The 20,009-nt window shown below is 41.6% G+C and overlaps 1 protein-coding gene across 1 annotated transcript; it reads right to left on the reverse strand.

The window, feature by feature from the left end:
* Positions 1–16,654: 16,654 nt before the first annotated feature.
* Positions 16,655–17,386, reverse strand: LOC147990304 (uncharacterized). The gene has a single exon (XM_087537967.1). The coding sequence runs from the start codon at positions 17,384–17,386 to the stop codon at positions 16,655–16,657; it is 732 nt and encodes a 243-aa protein (XP_087394093.1).
* Positions 17,387–20,009: the final 2,623 nt, after the last annotated feature.

Consider the following 20,009-nt stretch of genomic DNA (forward strand, 5'->3'; position numbering starts at 1 on the left):
CCTACTGGATTGATACCTTGGTTCTCAAAACTGAGGGAAATACTTGCGCTACTTTGCTGCATCACCCTTTCCTCTTCAAGGGAAAACCAAAGCATGCTCAATAGGTAGCAAGAAGGATTTGTGGCACCGTTGCCGGGGAGATCTACGCCAAGTCAAGACATACCAAGTACCCACCATAAACTCTTCTCCCTCGCCTTACATTATTTGCCATTCGCCTCTCGTTTTCCTCTCCCCCACTTATAAAACGATTTTCGAAAACCTTTGCCTTTTCTTTGCCCCTCTTCCGTTCGTTTCTTTTCGCTTACTTCTTGTGTGCTTGTGTGTTGGATTGACTGTTTGTCACGATGGCTCAAGATAATACTAAATTGTGTGACTTTTCCAATACCAACAACAATGATTTTATTAGCACTCCAATTGATCCTACTACCGATGCTGAATATGGTGAAATTAATACCGCTTTGTTGAATCTTGTTATGAAAGATCAATTTTTGGCCTTCCTAGTGAAGATGCCGCTACCCATCTAAACAACTTTGTTGATTTGTGTGATATGCAAAAGAAGAAAGATGTGGATAATGATATTGTTAAATTGAAGCTATTTCCGTTTTCGCTTAGAGATCGTGCTAAAACTTTGTTCTCTTCTTTGCCTAAAAATAGTATTGATTCATGGAATAAGTGCAAAGATGCTTTTATCTCTAAGTATTGTCCTCCCGCTAAGATCATCTCTCTCAGGAACGATATTATGAATTTTAAGAAACTTGATCATGAGCATGTTGCACAAGCTTGGGGGGGGATGGAAATAATGATACGTAATTGCCCTACACATGGTTTGAATTTGTGGATGCTTATACAAAACTTTTATGCCGGACTGAATTTTGCTTCTAGAAATCTTTTAGATTCGGCCGCGGGAGGCACTTTTATGGAAATCACTTTAGGAGAAGCTACTAAACTCCTAGACAATATTATGGTTAATTATATTCAATGGCACACTGCTACCTCTTGAGCACTGCGTTGGATTTCCCCGAAGAGGAAAGGAGATGCATCAAAGTAGCATAAGTATTTCCCTCAGTTTTTGAGAACCAAGGTATCAATCCAGTAGGAGGCTACGCGCGAGTCCCTCGTACCTGCACAAAACAAATAACTCCTCGCAACCAACGCGATAAGGGGTTGTCAATCCCTTCACGGTCACTTACGAGAGTGAGATCTGATAGATATGATAAGATAATATTTTTGGTATTTTTGTGATAAAGATGCAAAGTAAAAAAGCAAAGGGAATAACTAAGTATTGGAAGATTAATATGATGAAGATAGACCCGGGGGCCATAGGTTTGTAAGTGCATCTAGTGCCCCTTAGTGGTTTTGGTGTATTGAAGACTTATAGGTTAAGGGACTAATGTGTTTTTGAGTGTACATAGGTCTATAAGTCTATGAGGAGTTTGATATTTATAGTGAAAGTCGACCCCTAAAAATGAAGTTCTTCGACTGAAGACTTTGGACTTCTGAAGACTTTCTGAAGACTTTGAAAGTGAAGAAATTGGTGCAATCCTGAAGACTTGGTATTCATTCGAGGAACATGAAGCGTGAAGACTTTTGTTTTCGTAGTTTCATTTTCTCTTTCTTGAGTCTTAGGAAACACCATACTGTTAAAGGGGGTCGAGGAAATACTAAGGAAAAATTTCCATGTGATGCTCAACTCAAAATCCTACACCTACCAATCCCTTCGAGTGAAGCCATTGGAAATCTCATATAGTTCAGTCATATTCTTTAGTGACAGAGACGAAGTTCTTCTGGTCTCTGAGGAATTTGTTCTGACTGAGGAGTTAGGAATTCGCCAGTGCAGATTGCCTACATAGTGAGGAACATGGTAGCCCTGAGGAATTTGATACTCAAATTTCCGACCATTGCTGTGCTTTGTGCCAGTTGTCCCAAAATATCTACCCACCTAACGGTCATATCATTGAAGGGCATTTATGTCTTATCATGTCGGGCTGTTCCTAGGCTATAAATAGCTGCCCCCTACAACCACTAGCTGGTCGGCTGCTCCGAGAGAAACTGACACTTGTCATTTGAGAGCATCCCATCCTCCGAGGACTTTGAGCGAAAATCATCAAGTGAGGAAAACCCAAACCCAAACACCTACAAACCCAAAGTGATCGAGCATCACTGAAGAGATTGATCATGCGTGGATCCGACGCTTGTTACCTTTGAAGACTGTGCTTCTTCCAGACAGTTAGGTGTCAAGGTCTAGAGCATCCAAGAGGAATTGTGGATCGCCGAGTGACCAAGTTTGTGAAGGTTCGGAAGTCACCTGAAGACTTACCACGAGTGATTGGGCGAGGTATGTGTGACCTTAGCTCAAGGGGAATACGGTGAGGATTGAGTATTCTGGACTGCGTGTTCAGAACTGGGTGTCCGGGACTGTGTGTCCTGAGGTTTAAATACCTAGCCGTCCTAACCAGACGTACAACTGTCACAGCAGTTGGAACTGGTCTACCAAATCATTGTCTTCACCAAGCTCACTAGTTCTATTTCCTCAACTCTTTCATTTCCTCATAACAGTGTTGAGTGCTTGTTCATATCTTTGTTTGAAGACTTTGACTGAAGACTTTCTCCTCAGTTCAATTTCTTCAGTCTGTTTGTCTTCATCATGTGTTATCCTGTGCTTACGCTTCCTGTACTCTATGCTTGTCTTCATTTCATCATGATGACTATGCTTGTGTTCTGTTATGTTTACTTTTGAGTACTTATTCCGCTGCTAGTAGTTCTTCGCTAAGGAATTTCCTCACCTGCAAATTCCTCAGTGAAGAATTCATAAAAATCACCTATTCACCCCCCTCTAGTCGATATAACGCACTTTCAAGGTTTCACTAGTGGCTTCTCTCAAGAGCATAAGTATTTTACAGTGGGTGAACGAATTACTGTTGAGCAATTGACAGAATTGAGCATAGTTATGAGAACATCTAGGTATGATCATGTATATAGGCATCACGTCCAAGACAAGTAGACCGACTCCTGCCTGCATCTACTACTATTACTCCACTCATCGACCGCTATCCAGCATGCATCTAGAGTATTAAGTTCATGAAAACAGAGTAACGTCTTAAGCAAGATGACATGATGTAGAGGGATAGATTCATGCAATATGATTAAAAAAACCATCTTGTTATCCTCGATGGCAACTATACAATACGTGCCTTGCTGCCCCTACTGTCACTGGGAAAGGACACCGCAAGATTGAACCCAAAGCTAAGCACTTCTCCCATTGCAAGAAAGACCAATCTAGTAGGCCAAACCAAACTGATAATTCGAATCGACTTGCAAAGATAACCAATCATACATAAAAGAATTCAGAGAAGATTCAAATATTATTCATAGATAATCTTGATCATAAACCCACAATTCATCGGTCTCAACAAACACACCGCAAAAAGAAGATTACATCGAATAGATCTCCACAAGAGAGGGGGAGAACATTGTATTGAGATCCAAAAAGAGAGAAGAAGTCATCTAGCTAATAACTATGGACCCGAAGGTCTGAGGTAAACTACTCACACTTCATCAGAGAGGCTATGGTGTTGATGTAGAAGCCCTCCGTGATGGATACCCCTTCCGGCGGAGCTCCGGAACAGGCCCCAAGATGGGATCTCGTGGATATAGAAAGTTGCGGCGGTGGAATTAGGTTTTTGGCTCCGTATCTGATCGTTTGGGGGTACGTAGGTATATATAGGAGGAAGAAGTATGTCGGTGGAGCAACAGGGGGCCCACGAGGGTGGAGGGCGTGCCTGGGGGGGAGGGGGGTAGGCGCGCCCCCTACCTCGTGGCCTCCTCCTTTGTTTCTTGACGTAGGGTCCAAGTCCCCTGGATCATGTTCGGTGAGAAAATCACGTTCCCGAAGGTTTCATTCCGTTTGGACTCCGTTTGATATTCCTTTTCTTCGAAACCCTAAAATAGGCAAAAACAGCAATTCTGGGCTGGGCCTCCGGTTAATAGGTTAGTCCCAAAAATAATATAAAAGTGGATAATAAAGCCCAATAATGTCCAAACCAGTAGATAATATAGCATGGAGCAATCATAAATTATAGATACGTTGGAGACGTATCACACACCGAAAGATCCACTAGTAAAAAAGTTCATGTGATTGAAGAGATTAATGTTTTGAGTGGAAAGATGGATGAACTTATGAAATTGTGTGCTAATAAAAGTGTTTCTTCTGATCCTAAGATATGCCTTTGTCCACTTTAATTGAGAATAATAATGAATCTATGGATGTGAATTTTGTTCGTAGGAACAATTTTGGTAACAACACGTATAGAGGAAACTTTAATTCTAGGTCGTTTCCTAGTAATTCCTCTAATAATTATGGTAATTCCTACAACAACTCGTATGGAAATTTTTAATAAGATTCCCTCTGATTTTGAGACTAGTGTTAAATAATTTATGAGTTCGCAAAAGAATTTCAATGCTTTGGTAGAAGAAAAATTGCTTAAGATTGATGAGTTGGCTAGGAACGTGGACAAAATTTCTCTTGATGTTGATTATTTGAAACTTAGATCTGTTCCACCTAAGCATGACATCAATGAGTCTCTCAAATCCATGATAATTTCCATTGGTGAGTGCAAAGAAAGAACCACTAGGATGTGTGCAAAAAAAGATTGCTTTGTGAAAGCATGTTCTTCTAGTTTTCATGATAATAATGATGACAATCTAAAAGTGATTGATGTGACTCGTATTAAATCTTTGTTTTCCAATATGAATCTTGATAAATATGGGACTGGAGATGAGTCAACTTTATTTAAAAGGCGTCCCAATGATTCGGAGTTTTTAGATCTCGATGCAAAAATTAATAAAAGTGGGATTGAAGAGGTCAAAACTTTACATAGCAATGAACCCACTATTTTGGATTCAAGGAATTTAATTATGATAATTGCTCTTTGATAGATTATATTTCCTTGTTGCAATCCGTGTTAAATTCTCCTCATGCTTATAATCAAAATAAAGCTTTTACTAAACATATCGTTGATGCTTTAATGCAATCCTATGAAGAAAAGCTTGAACTAGAAGTTTCTATCCCTAGAAAACTTTATGATGAGTGGGAACCTACTATTAAAATTAAGATTAAAGATTATGAATGGTCTGCTTTGTGTGATTTGGGTGCTAGTGTTTCCACGATTCCAAAAACCTTGTGTGATGTGCTAGGTTTCTGTGAATTTGATGATTGTTCTTTAAATTTGCATCTTGCGGATTCCACCATTAAGAAACCTATGGGAAGGATTAATGATGTTCTTATTGTTGAAAATAGGAATTATGTGCCTGTAGATTTCATTGTTCTTGACATAGATTACAACCCTACATGTCCTATTATTCTTGGTAGACCTTTCCATAGCATGATTGGTGCAATTATTGACATGAAAGAAGGAAATATTAGATTCCAATTTCCGTTAAGGAAAGGCATGGAACACTTTCCTAGGAAGAAAATTAAATTTCCTTATGAATCTATTATGAGAGCCACTTATGGATTGCATACCAAAGATGGCAATACCTAGATCTATTCTTGTTTTTATGCCTAGCTAGGGGCGTTAAATGATAGCGCTTGTTGGGAGGCAACCCAATTTTATTTTTGTTCTTTGCTTTTTGCTCCTGTTTCGTAATAAATAATTCATCTAACTTATGTTATGATTTTGTTTTTTATGTTTTAATTAGTGTTTGTGCCAAGTAAAGCCTTTAGGATCTTCTTGGGTGATAGTTGTTTGATCTTGCTGAAAAAACAGAAACTTTTATGCTGACGAAATTAATTTTCATTTTTAGCAGAGAGCGATAAAATACCCATTCCACTTGCAGTAGATCAATATACGAATTTCTAAGGCCGCCCTATTTTTTTAGAATTTTTGGAGTTACGGAAGTATTCTAAAGTTACAGATTGCTACAGACTGTTCTGTTTTTTGACAGATTCTGTTTTTCGTGTGTTGTTTGCTTATTTTGATGAATCTATGAGTAGTATCGGGGGGTATGAACCATAGAGAAGTTGGAATACAGTAGGTTTAACACCAATATAAATAAATAATGAGTTCATTACAGTACCTTAAAGTGGTGGTTTATTTTCTTATACTAACGGAGCTCATGAGATTTTCTGTTGAAGTTTTGTGTTGTGAAGTTTTCAAGTTTTTGGGTAAAGATCTGATGGATTTTGTAATAAGGAGTGGCAAGAGCCTAAGCTTGGGGATGCACAAGGCACCCCAAGGTAAAATTCGAGGTCAACCAAAAGCCTAAGCTTGGGGATGCCCCGGAAGGCATCCCCTCTTTCGTCTTCGTCTATCGGTAACTTCACTTGAGGCTATATTTTTATTCACCACATGATATGTGTTTTTCTTGGAGCATCTTGTACGATTTGAGTCTTTGATTTTTAGTTTACCAAAATCATCCTTGCTGTACACACCTTTTGGGAGAGACACACATGAATCGGAATTTATTAGAATGCTCTATGTGCTTCATTTATATCTTTTGAGCTAGATAATTTTGCTCTAGTGCTTCACTTATATCTTTTTAGAGCATGATGGTGGTTTTATTTTATAGAAATTATTGATCTCTCATGCTTCACTTATATTATTTTGAGAGTCTTTTAGAACAGCATGGTAATTTGCTTTGGCTATAAAACTAGTCCTAATATGATGGGCATCCAAGATGGGTATAATAAAAACTTTCATATAAAGTGCGTTGAATACTATGAGAAGTTTGATTCTTTATGATTGTTTTGAGATATGAATATGGTGATATTAGAGTCATGCTAGTGGAGTAGTTGTGAATTTGAGAGATACTTGTGTTAAAGTTTGTGATTCTCGTAGCATGCACATATGGTGAACCGTTATGTGATGAAGTTGGAGCATGATTTATTGATTCATTGTCTTCCTTATGAGTGGCGGTCGGGGACAAGCGATGGTACTTTCCTACCAATCTATCCCCCTAGGAGCACGCACGTAATACTTCGTTTCGATAACTAATAGATTTTTGCAATAAGTATGTGAGTTCTTTATGACTAATGTTTTTTTTGACACAAATTCTTTATGACTAATGTTGAGTCCATGGATTATACGCACTCTCACCCTTCCACCATTGCTAGCCTCTCTAGTACCGCAAAACTTTCACCGGTACCATAGACCCACCATTTACCTTCCTCAAAACAGCCACCATGCCTACCTATTATGGCATTTCCATAGCCATTCCGAGATATATTGCCATGCAACTTTCCACCATTCCATTTATTATGACACGCTCCATCATTGTCATATTGCCTTGCATGATCATGTACTTGACATCGTATTTGTGGCAAAGCCACCATTCATAATTCTTTCATACATGTTACTCTTGATTCATTGCACATCCCGGTACACCGCCGGAGGCATTCATATAGAGTCATATTTTGTTCTAAGTATCGAGTTGTAAGTAAATAACAGTGTGATGATCATCATTATTAGAGCATTGTCCCATGTGAGGAAAGGATGATGGAGACTATGATTCCCCCACAAGTTGGGATGAGACTCCAGACGAAAAATAAAAATAAAAAGGGAAAAAAGAGGCCATAAAAAGGGAGAAAAGGCCCAAATAAAAAGGGACAAAAAATGAGATAAAAAGAGAGAAGGGACAATGCTACTATCCTTTTACCACACTTGTGCTTCAAAGTAGCACCATGATCTTCATGATAGAGAGTCTCCTATTTTGTCACTTTCATATACTAGTGGGAATTTTTAATTATAGAACTTGGCTTGTATATTCGAATGATGGGCTTCCTCAAAATGCCCTAGGTCTTTGTGAGCAAGTAATTTGGATGCACACCCACTTAGTTTCTTTTTGAGCTTTCATACACTTATAGCTCTAGTGCATTATTTGCATGGCAATCGCTACTCACTCAAATTGATATCTATTGATGGGCATCTCCATAGCCCGTTGAAACGCCTAGTTGATGTGAGACTATCTTCTCCTTTTTGTCTTGTGCACAATCACCATTCCATTCCACCTATAGTGCTATGTCCATGGCTCACGCTCATGTATTGCGTGAAGATTGAAAAAGTTTGGGAACATCAAAAGTATGAAACAATTGCTTGGCTTGCCATTGGGGTTGTGCATGATTAAATATTTTGTGTGATGAAGATAGAGCATAGCCAGACTATATGATTTTGTAGGGATAACTTTCTTTGGCCATGTTATTTTGAGAAGACATGATTGCTTTGTTAGTATGCTTGAAGTATTATTGTTTTTATGTCAATATTAAACTTTTGTATTGAATCTTTCGGATCTGAACATTCATGCCACAATAAAGAAAATTACATTGATAATTTTGTTAGTAGCATTCCACATCAAAACTCTGTTTTTATCATTTACCTACTCGAGGATGAGCATGAATTAAGCTTGGGGATGCTTGATACGTCTCCAATGTATCTATAATTTTTTATTGTTCCATGCTATTATATTATCTGTTTTGGATGTTTAATGGGCTTTAATATGCTCTTTTATATTATTTTTGGGACTAACCTATTAACTAGAGGCCTAGTGCCAGTTTCTGTTTTTTTGCATATTTTAGAGTTTTGCAGAAAAGGAATACCAAACGGAGTCCAAACGGAATGAAACCTTAGCGATGATCTTTCTTGGACCAAAAGCAATCCAGAAGACTTGGAGTTGAAGTCTGGAACTCCACGAGGAGGCCACGAGGCAGGAGGGCGCGCCCAGGTGGTTAGGCGCGGCCCCTACCCTCGTGGTCCCCTCGTAGCTCCACTGACGTACTTGTTTCACCTATATATACTCTTATACCCTAGAAACATCAGGGAGAGCCACGAAACCATTTTTCCACCCCCGCAACCTTCTGTACCCATGAGATCCCATCTTGGGGCCTTTTCCGGTGATTTGCCGGAGGGGGAATCGATCATGAAGGGCTTCTATGTTAACACCATTGCCTCTCCGATGAAGCGTGAGTAGTTTACCACAGACCTTCGGGTCCATAGTTATTAGCTAGATGGCTTCTTCTATCTCTTGGATTCTCAATACAAAGTTCTCCTTGATGTTCTTGGAGATCTATTTGATGTAATACTCTTTTGCGGTGTGTTTGTAGAGATCCGATGAATTGTGGATTTATGAACAAGATTATCTATGAATATTATTTGGTTCTTCTCTGAAATCTTATATGCATGATTTGATATCTTTGCAAGTCTCTTCGAATTATCGGTTTAGTTTGGTCTACTAGATTAACCTTTCTTGCAATGGGAGAAGTGCTTAGCTTTGGGTTCAATCTTGCGGTGTCCTTTCCTAGTGACAGTAGGGGCAGCAAGGCACGTATTGTATTGTTGCCATTGAGGATAAAAAGATGGGGTTTATATCATATTGCTTGAGTTTATCCCTCTACATCATGTCATCTTGTTTAATGCGTTACTCTGTTCTTATGAACTTAATACTCTAGATGCATGCTGGATAGCGGTCGATGTGTGGAGTAATAGTAGTAGATGCATAATTGTTTCAATCTACTTGACACGGACATGATGCCTATATTCAGGATCATTGCCTTAGATATCTTCATAATTATGTGCTTTTCTATCAATTGCTCGGCAGTAATTTGTTCACCCACCGCAATACATGCTATCTTGAGAGAAGCCACTTGTCGGTGTCAAAACCGGCGGATCTCGGATAGGGGGTCCCGAACTGTGCGTCTAGGCCGGATGGTAACAGGAGGCAAGGGACACAAAGTTTTACCCAGGTTCGGGCCCTCTTGATGGAGGTAAAACCCTACGTCCTGCTTGATTAATATTGATGATATGGGTGTTACAAGACTAGATCTACCACGAGATCAGAGAGGCTAAACCCTAGAAGCTAGCCTATGGTATGATTGTATGTTGTGATTGTTGTCCTACGGACTAAAACCCTTCGGTTTATATAGACACCAGAGAGGGTTAGGGTTACACAAGGTCGGTTACAAAGGAGGAGATATCCATATACGTATTGCCTAGCTTGCCTTCCACGCCAAGTAGAGTCCCATCCAGACACGAGACGAAGTCTTCAATCTTGTATCTTCATAGTCTAACAGTCCGGCCAATGGAGATAGTCCGGCTGTCCGGAGACCCACTAATCCAGGACTCCCACACCACTAGTGAAACCTATGCCCCCCGGGTCTCTTTCCTATTATATTACATCTCTTTTATTTACATCACATCTCGTTTACTATTTTGCAATCTTTACTTTCCAATCTGTACAGCAAAAATACCAAAAATATTTACTTTACTATCTCTATTAGATCTCACTTTTGCGAGTGACCGTGAAGGGATTGACAACCCATTTATTCTGTTGGTTGCAAGGTTCTTGATTGTTTGTGCAGGTACTAGGTGACTTGTGCATTGTCTCCCACTGGATTGATACATTGGTTCTCAAAACTGAGGGAAATACTTATGCTACTTTGCTGCATCACCCTTTCCTCTTCAAGGGAAAACCAACGCATGCTCAAGAGGTAGCAGGGCACCGCACACGGCTAAGAGAAACTTGTGTGTCCTTTGGGGTGCCCCCCTCCCACATATATAAAGGGGGGAGGAGGAGGAGGCCGGCCTAGAGGGGGCGCGCACCATTGGGAGTCCAACTAGGATTCCCAATCCTAGTTGGAGTCCCCTTCCATCCAAGAGAGGGAGAAGGAGGGAAGGAGGAAAGGAAGAGAAGGAAGGAGGGGGGCGCCGCCCCTCCCATTGTCCAATTCAGACTGGGAAGGGGGGTGCACGCCACCTCTGGCCGGCCCTCTCTCTTCTCCACTAAGGCCCATGATGGCCCATTAACTTTCGGGGGAGGGGGGTTCCGGTAACCCATGGTACTCCGAAACTTATCCGAAACGACCCGAACCATTCCGGTGTCCGAATGTAGCCTTCCAATATATGAATCTTTATGTCTCGACCATTTCGAGACTCCTCGTAATGTCCGTGTTCTCATTCGGGACTCTGAACAAACTTGGTTCATCAAATCACATAACTAATAACACAAATCATCATCGAACGTTAAGCGTGCGGACTCTGCGGGTTCGAGAACTATGTAGACATGACCGAGACACATCTCCGGTCAATAACCAATAGTGGAACCTAGATGCTCATATTGGCTCCTACATATTCTACGAAGATCTTTATCGGTCAAACCGCATAACAACATACGTTGTTCCCTTTGTCATCGGTATGTTACTTGCCCGAGATTCGATCGTCGGTATCATCATACCTAGTTCAATATCGTCATCGGCAAGTCTCTTTACTTGTTCCGTAATGCATCATCACGTGACTAACTCATTAGTCACATTGCTTGCAAGGCTCATAGTGATGTGCATTACCAAGAGGGCCCAGAGATACCTCTCCGATACACGGAGTGACAAATCCTAATCTCGATCTATGCCAACTCAACAAACACCATCAGAGACACCTGTAGAGAATCTTTATAATCACCTAGTTACGTTGTGACGTTTGATAGCACACAAGGTGTTCCTCCGGTATTCGGGAGTTGCATAATCTCATAGTATGAGGAACATGTATAAGTCATGAACAAAGCAATAGCAGAAAAACTAAACGATCATTATGCTAAGCTAATGGATGGGTCTTGTCCATCACATCATTCTCTAATGATGTGATCCCGTTCATCAAATGATAAAACACATGTCTTTGGCTAGGAAACTTAACCATCTTTGATTAACGAGCTAGTCAAGTAGAGGCATACTAGGGACACTCTGTTTGTCTATGTATCCACACTGTACTAAGTTTCTGGTTAATACAATTCTAGCATGAATACTAAACATTTATCATCATATAAGGAAATATAAATAACAACTTTATTATTGCCTCTACGACATATTTCCTTCAGCGTTCGGCACCACTTGGTACCTCGGCATCACTCCGCTGGGACATAGATGACGCCAAACACCAAAGAGCGGGTATGCAAACTGGAGGGTGCAGGTGGTGGATCCAAACTGATGCCACCTACACTCACAAAATCAATCATTAGCGATAAGATAACAATCTATATGCATGCTATGCGACAAGCAAATGCAACAATCAAAATGTAGCAAACCGACTAGACTTTATACTACCGGTTTCTAACGCTCGCGTGGATTATGGCGTCCTACAGCCAAACCTGCTCTGATACCAAGTCATGTGGCACCCCGGCTCGGAGAGACCGAAAACCCCCATATTCCAGCCCAGAGATCAAGTCTTCTGGAATACGACACCGCTTGGCATAGAACAAATGAGCTCTTATTACAAATGATATGGATACAAGAGTTCCGATATAACATCGGATTGCATCGGCACGGTGGCACTATGCATGCTAAGGTAGTTCTATGCTAGCAGCAGAATAACTCATGGCAGCAGCACAATAACGACAGTGGTGAACTCAACTCCATAGGGACTCTGGCTGGAACGCGTATCCTAGCTCACAAACTCGGGATCCTCGACAAGCAAGCAATCACGGCATGCCCTGCAAACTAGCATGACACGCCAGGTGAGTACTTTGAATGTACTCGCAAGCTCACAACAACCAAAAGCAATCTAGACAAAAAACAACATGGCATTTACAGATTAATCATCCATGACGGGCATGATACTACTAGAACAACATAAGCATGGCATGAGCATGTTAACCAAAGCACAACTAAACCATATGAGATGAGCATGGCATAAGTATGAACAAGACGATACTAGCATGTAGCATGTTTACAAATATCATGGACCAACTTACTTTGTTCGGAGGTTACCTTGTAACCAACATAGATATGCCAATCTTACTTACCATCGTGGCCATCATGGGATCACTTCATCATTATCAAGAATACTGTTGTGATCCTCACAAGATCACCTTATCATTATCAAGAATACCATCGTGATCCTCCCGTGACCACATAAAGATCAACCAATTTCTTTCCTCATTGAACCAGGGTTGTTTATTAGTCAGATTATTATTACTATTGACCCATAGTGTGACCTACTACGAACTGGGCCCATATCTACGGGCGCGGCTACAATAGATTATACACTCTGTAGAGGTTAGTACACTGTACCCACAACACAGAACCCATGGCCTCGTACTCCCATTTAGGTGGACCAACGACGTTCCGACAAAACCAATCTATTGCATGACACTCTCCCGACCACTCCAACCAACTCCCCTTTGGGTTAAGTCATGGGTGGCCCCGGATGCCACTCTGGACATCAACGACCACCGTCGTGGCAAAACAAAACAAATTGCCCCAAACAGGGACAAAAGAATGCAAACAACTCAGGCACACAAGGCTTATGGCCGCCTACCTGATCAGGGTAGCGCGCGCACATAACCTTCCCTAGTTGGAGGCACCGGTGAGAGGCATGACAATAGACCGAATCAGGCCCCCCCCATAAGGCAAGTGCGGCTGCACTGATCAGCTCGATTCGATGGCACTATCACTCAGCCAACATATCTGTTCAAGTTCGATTAATGTCCGGTTTAACATGAATGGTGATGAGCTGAGTCATAATAACATGATGAAATAACAATGCACAGGAACATGGTATCAACATGAGTAGGGATGGTAAGCATAACCATTAACATATGAATCATAGCAACAATATTTATTATACCGATGCACATGAGCATGGCAGACCGATGATCATGAATAGCACAAGTATAATAACACTTTAGATGAACATAGCATGATCACTGACACCAAAAAATAATTACCAGAAAAGAACATGATAACAATATTAGCAAGTAAGTATGTAACCAACTAGATGAAAATAATCATGGCATAAGAGCAAGCATGGATCCATAAGCATATAAAGCATTCACGAAAATATTAACATGCACAACTTATTTAAATATTCAAGTTGAAAACCATGGCTACTACAAGGCCAGCATGCAAAGCTCGCGGAAGGATTCACGGGAAACACTTCTCTCTCGAAGGGGGCTGATTAGAGGCAAGGGCAAAATGGTCATTTTTAGTATGTGACAACATAGTGAAAATTATACCAACGGAACGGGCTCGACGAACAGAGAACTTGGGCTTTTGAATCATCTGCTTCGGAGCTACGGTCGTGAAGATATGACCGTTCGTTAAGTAGAAAATAAATAAAAACTATTCATTTATGCGGCTAACCGAGGAATATTCACAAATTAAGGGTTTTGGCCGGCGGGGTTTAAATAGAAGATGCACTTCTGGTAATACGCTTTCAGAGAAGTGAAAGCGCATTTTGTCCAAAGCAGAAGCGGAACATGTTTTCAGTAAACCGAATACGTATTTTCGCAGAAGGCACCTCCACTTATTCACGCGGGCCCAAGGCTTAGGTCGCTGACGTGTGGGTCTCGTGCTGACTTCCCTCTCTCCTCCCGCTAGCTTCTTCTTCAACCTCCCGTCGCCGCAAAGAAGAGACGAGGCTGATAGCCCCAACGAGGATCCCCGGCGGTACCGGCCACCATTCTCGCCTGTCGGCATACCGACGAGCTCGGCACGTCGATCCACATCCATCCAGGGGTAGCACAAACCTCGAGGAGGGCGGGCACGGGCACACCCTAGGCTGAGGTGGACGACAGTTTTTGACGAAGTTCGGCAGCAACGTTCGGTCATGGAGAAGAGGAGCTGGTGATGCAGGAAGGTTTGTGGTGATGGTAGAGGCCTCTAGTGGTGGAACGAGGGGAGGGGAGGGCCGATGTTGTGTCAATTTAGGAGGAGGCCGACTGCAGACACGGTGGCCGTTGGAGGGAATGAGAGCTCCTCAGGATCGGTGGAGTGGCTAGGGAGGCTTCTAGGGGTGAGGAGGTGAGCTTGGTGCGGCCGGGAGGCCTCGGCGTGGGCTTATATAGCCGGGGCGACGAGAGGGGCGAGCATGGCCACGGCGACGTGTGTGCCGGCGCTCTGGCATGAGCAGGGCCATGCGGAGGGAGGGCAGCGTGTCCAGAGGCTTCACGGGGAGGAGAGAAGACCCAGGCATGCTCATGAAGGCGCGGGCGCGACACGAGCGACATGCCAAGGTGGAGTGGACGCGGTCTACCCGTGGACGTGGCCTGTGCACCGCGTAGGAGGTGACTGGAGGGCGCGAGGGGCTCAGGGCGACGTCACGGGGAAGCTACTAGACAAGGCTAGGCGACGAAGGATTGGAGAAACAGATGAGTGGGAGGTGTCTAACTGCCTGAGCGCGGGCATTGGTATGGCAGACACGTGGTCACCGCGTGAACACGACGATGCCACACACTCTGGTCCTGCAAACCATGTCTGTGAGGTGGATCAGAGGCCAATGAAGTGGCTTATCAACTTTAGAAGAGATAAGGGAGGCAAGAACTGGGTGATAAGAGCTAACACTTCTTCTGGACAACAAGTTTTTGTACCAGGGTGGGGAAGATGCACTTGGGGATAGATGCTGATATTTGGCTAAGAGGTGATCACACACAAAGGTGATTATCTTGGCAAATTTTCATCTCCAATGGAGATGCCTAGGTGGCACTTGCTTCACAACGCACCACACTGGACATAAATGAATATGTTGATGTAGCACTCACATAAATGATTGTATTGAGCTGAATTTTGGTGGAGGCTAGTTATTTGGGCACATGAACACACTGTAAAAATTTCATACCATTTGGATATACCAAAATGGTACTTCCTTCACAGTGGTCCTATCTGGACAGAAACTAAGAAAAAATGTAGAGGGAAATAGCTAGATGAAATGAGTTCAAATTTGGTGTAGAAAGTTTATATGGGTAGGAACATGTCCTGGTAAATTTTCAGCAATAATGAAGCAATATAAAATATAATTGCTTCACAAACTGAAAATCTGACCAGAAGCAAAGATTTGATGATGAGCTCACATGGATGGATGAAATGAGCTCAAATTTTAAGGAGAGCTATTATTTGAGCATATGGAAGTCATGGAAAAAAATTCAAATCATTTGGATATGCCTAGCTTGTACCTCCTTCACAAAGTTCCATTTTGGAAAGAAACTTTGGAAAATTGTTGAGGAATATTTACTAGGAAAATGAAGTTTAATTTTGTCATGTGGAAATTATATGGATAGGAAAAGGTGTCCAAAAAGTTTTGGGGCAAACAAGCAAAGATAATTAACACTTCCTTCTCAAAGTGCCATTTAGGGCAGAATAGGAAAAGGAATATTAATTAATTATTTTTGAACTAGGCAAGGAATAATTTTGACATATCTATGAAATATATGTCCCAAATGATTTATGAGAATTTGTGGGATTTTTGGGAATGACAGAAATATAGGTTGCTTCACAACCTAGGGTAAACAAGGTTATTTAATAGAAAAAGGAATATTCCCAACGAAGATAATTTGTGTTTGGGCTTGAATTGAAATTACATGGCCTTGGGAAGAATTTGAGGATGACAAGCCACTTGGAAGACTAGGAAGAGATGATCTTCCCAAGTTTTTAGACCACTGAGCCAGGGGAAAAAATCTCCAACAAAATCCTCAGAAAATCAAAAGAAAAATAAAGGGCCAAAAAATAGGGTGTTACAATTCATTTCCTCGTCCAACAAGTCATCACTTTTGTCTAGAAATTTCTGAATCTTTTCCATAGAAGTTTATTGTTTAGTTGCAATATTAGCAAGTGTCTTATAGATAGGTTTGGATTCACACTCAGAGTCATCTTCACTAGAGGTCTGAAAGTAGGCATCGTGTGAGTTTACCTTTGCGCCTCTTGCCATGAAGCAGTAGGTTGGAGCAGAGTTTTCGTCATCATTGGCTTCAGAGTCGATGATGTGACCATTATCTTCAGTGTTGAATATGGACTTGGCGTCTTGGTGACAAAAGCTGAAGCCAGTGCCAGGCTTGCCACGCCTGAATCAGACCCCTCCTCTGACTCCACCTCAGCGTCCTCTGAAGCCGACTCCTCCTCTGAATCCATCTCTTTGCCGATGAATGCATGTGCTTTCCCAGATGAGCTCTTCTTGTGAGATGAAGACTTTGAACAAGACATTGTGAATTTCTTCTTCTTGTTAGAGTCATATTCTTTGCTCTTCTTCTTTTTCTTGGCTTCCTTTTCCGATTGAGGACATTTAGAGATGTAGTGACCTAGCTTCTTACATTTGTGGAAGGCTCTCTTTTTGTTGTCACGAGTGGAAGCCTCGACATTCTTCGAGCTGGATCGTGAAGACTTTACAAACCGGTTTTTCTTGGAGAACTTTTGGAACTTTCTCACATGCATTTCTAGTTCCTTGCCAATGTCTTCAGGATCACAAGAACTGTAGTTAGAGTCTTCAGATGAAGATACAACCTTTGCCTTCAAAGCATGGGATCTCCCATAGTTATGACCATAGATATCTCTCTTCTCAAATAGCTGGAACTTATGGGTATTGAGCCTCTCTATTATATCAGACGTGCCAAGATCCTTGAAGTCAGGACGTTCTTGAATCATCAGCGATAGGGTGTCAAATGAGCTATCAAGTGATCTCAATAGCTTCTTCATGACTTCATGCTTAGTGATTTCAGTGGAGCCAAGTGCACATAGCTCAATGGTGATATCAGTAAGACAGTCGAATGTGAGCTGGGCATTTTCATTGTCAGGCCTCTTGAAGCGGTTGAAGAGATTGCGTAGCACATCGATTCTTGAGTATCTTCGAGTTGAGACACCTTCATGGACCTTGGAAAGCCAGTCCCAGACTAGCTTCCCAGACTCCTGATACGTCTCCAACATATCTATAATTTTTGATTGCTCCATGCTATATTATCTTCTATTTTGGATGTTTATGGGCTTTATTATACACTTTTATATTGTTTTTGGGACTAACCTATTAACACAGAGCCCAGTGCCAGTTTCTGTTTTTTTGCCTATTTTAGGGTTTCGAAGAAAAGGAAAATCAAACGGAGTCCAATTGACCTGAAACTTCACGAAACTCATTTTTAGAAGGAAAGAAGCCCAGAAGACTTGGAGTCCACGTAAGGGAAGCTTCGAGGAGGCCACGAGGTAGGGGGGCGCGCCCACCCCCTGGGCGTGCCCTCCACCCTCGTGGGCCCCTCATGGCCTCCCTGACGTACTTCTTCCGCCTATATAGCTCCATATACCCTAAAAACATCCGAGAGCACAATAGATCGGGAGTTTCGCCGCCAGAAGCCTCCATAGCCCCCGAAAACCAATCTAGACCCATTCTGGCACCCTGCCGGAGGGGGAATCCTTCTCCGGTGGCTATCTTCATCATCCCGGTGCTCTCCATGACGAGGAGGGAGTAGTTCTCCCTCGGGGCCGAGGGTATGTACCAGTAGCTATGTGTTTGATCTCTCTCTCTCTCTCTCAAATTCTTGAGGTGGTACGATCTTGATGTATCGCGAGCTTTGCTATTATAGTTGGATCTTATGTTTCTTCTCCCCCTCTACTCTCTTGTAATGGATTGAGTTTCCCCTTTGAAGTAATCTTATCGGATTGAGTCTTTAAAGATTTGAGAACACTTGATGTATGTCTTGCCGTGTGTATCTGTGGTGACAATGGGATATCACGTGATTCACTTGATGTATGTTTTGGTGATCAACTTGCGGGTTCCGCCCATGAACCTATGCATAGGGGTTGGCACACGTTTTCGTCGTGATTCTCCGGTAGAAACTTTGGGGCACTCTTTGAGGTCCTTTGTGTTGGTTTGAATAGATGAATCTGAGATTGTGTGACGCATATCATATAATCATACCAACGGATACTTGAGGTGACATTGGAGTATCTAGGTGACATTAGGGTTTTGGTTGATTTGTGTCTTAAGGTGTTATTCTAGTACGAACTCTAGGGCTGTTTGTGACACTTATAGGAATAGCCCAACGGATTGATTGGAAAGAATAACTTTGAGGTGGTTTTGTGCCCTACCATAATCTCTTCGTTTGTTCTCCGCTATTAGTGACTTTGGAGTGACTCTTTGTTGCATGTTGAGGGATAGTTATGTGATCCAATTATGTTAGTATTGTTGAGGGAACTTGCACTAGTGAAAGTATGAACCCTAGGCCTTGTTTCAACGCATTGCAATACCGTTTACGCTCACTTTTATCATTCGTTACCTTGCTGTTTTTATATTTTCATATTAAAAAAACTATTATCTACCATCCATATACCACCTGTATCACCATCTCTTCGCCGAACTAGTGCACCTATACAATTTGCCATTGTATTGGGTGTGTTGGGGAAACAAGAGACTCTTTGTTATTTGGTTGCAGGGTTGCTTGAGAGAGACCATCTTCATCCTACGCCTCCTACTGATTGATAAACCTTAGGTCATCCACTTGAGGGAAATTTGCTACTGTCCTACAAACCTCTGCACTTGGAGGCCCAACAACATCTACAAGAAGAAGGTTGTGTTGTAGACATCAAGCTCTTTTCCGACGCCGTTGCCAGGGAGGTGAGTGCTTGAAGGTATATCTTTAGATCTTGCAATCGAGTCTTTTAGTTTCTTGTTTTATCACTAGTTTAGTTTATAAAAGAAAATTACAAAAAATGGAATTAAGTTTGTCTCATACGCTTCACCTTTTTAATATCTTTCGTGAGTATGATGGAAAGGATAATTGTGCTCAAGTGCTAGAAGAAGAAATTTATAAAATGTTTGGCACTAAATATTTGAATGATGAGCATGATTGCAATGTTGTTAGTACGAATTCTTTGAATATCCATGATACTAATAATGATTGCACTAGTTATGATGTCTCCTATAAACATGCCAATTTTTGTGGAGTACATTAGGTTTGTAAGTACACACCAAATAGGGAAGATAGATATTGCAAGAGGCATAAGTACTTAGAAACTAAGTTGTTGCAAGAAAGGCTAGATGAATGTGCTGAAAATTTAAATTATTTTGGCCATACTTGTGAGCTTTGCAATGAACATGATCATTTCAGTACCCAATGCAAATTGTTTCATGATCGTATTGTGTCCAAAAATTGTGATGACTTGATTGCCCTTGCACATCATATTGAACTTAGTTTGCTTATGGGTTATGAATAAATGAAACATATAACTAATTATCTTCCAGAATTTGCCCGTTATAAACTTCTTGGCTTTGATCTAGAGG

Source organism: Triticum urartu, chromosome 1A, assembly GCF_056163025.1.
Source record: "Triticum urartu cultivar PI428250 chromosome 1A, HENAU_Tu73, whole genome shotgun sequence".
Classification (NCBI taxonomy): domain Eukaryota; kingdom Viridiplantae; phylum Streptophyta; class Magnoliopsida; order Poales; family Poaceae; genus Triticum; species Triticum urartu.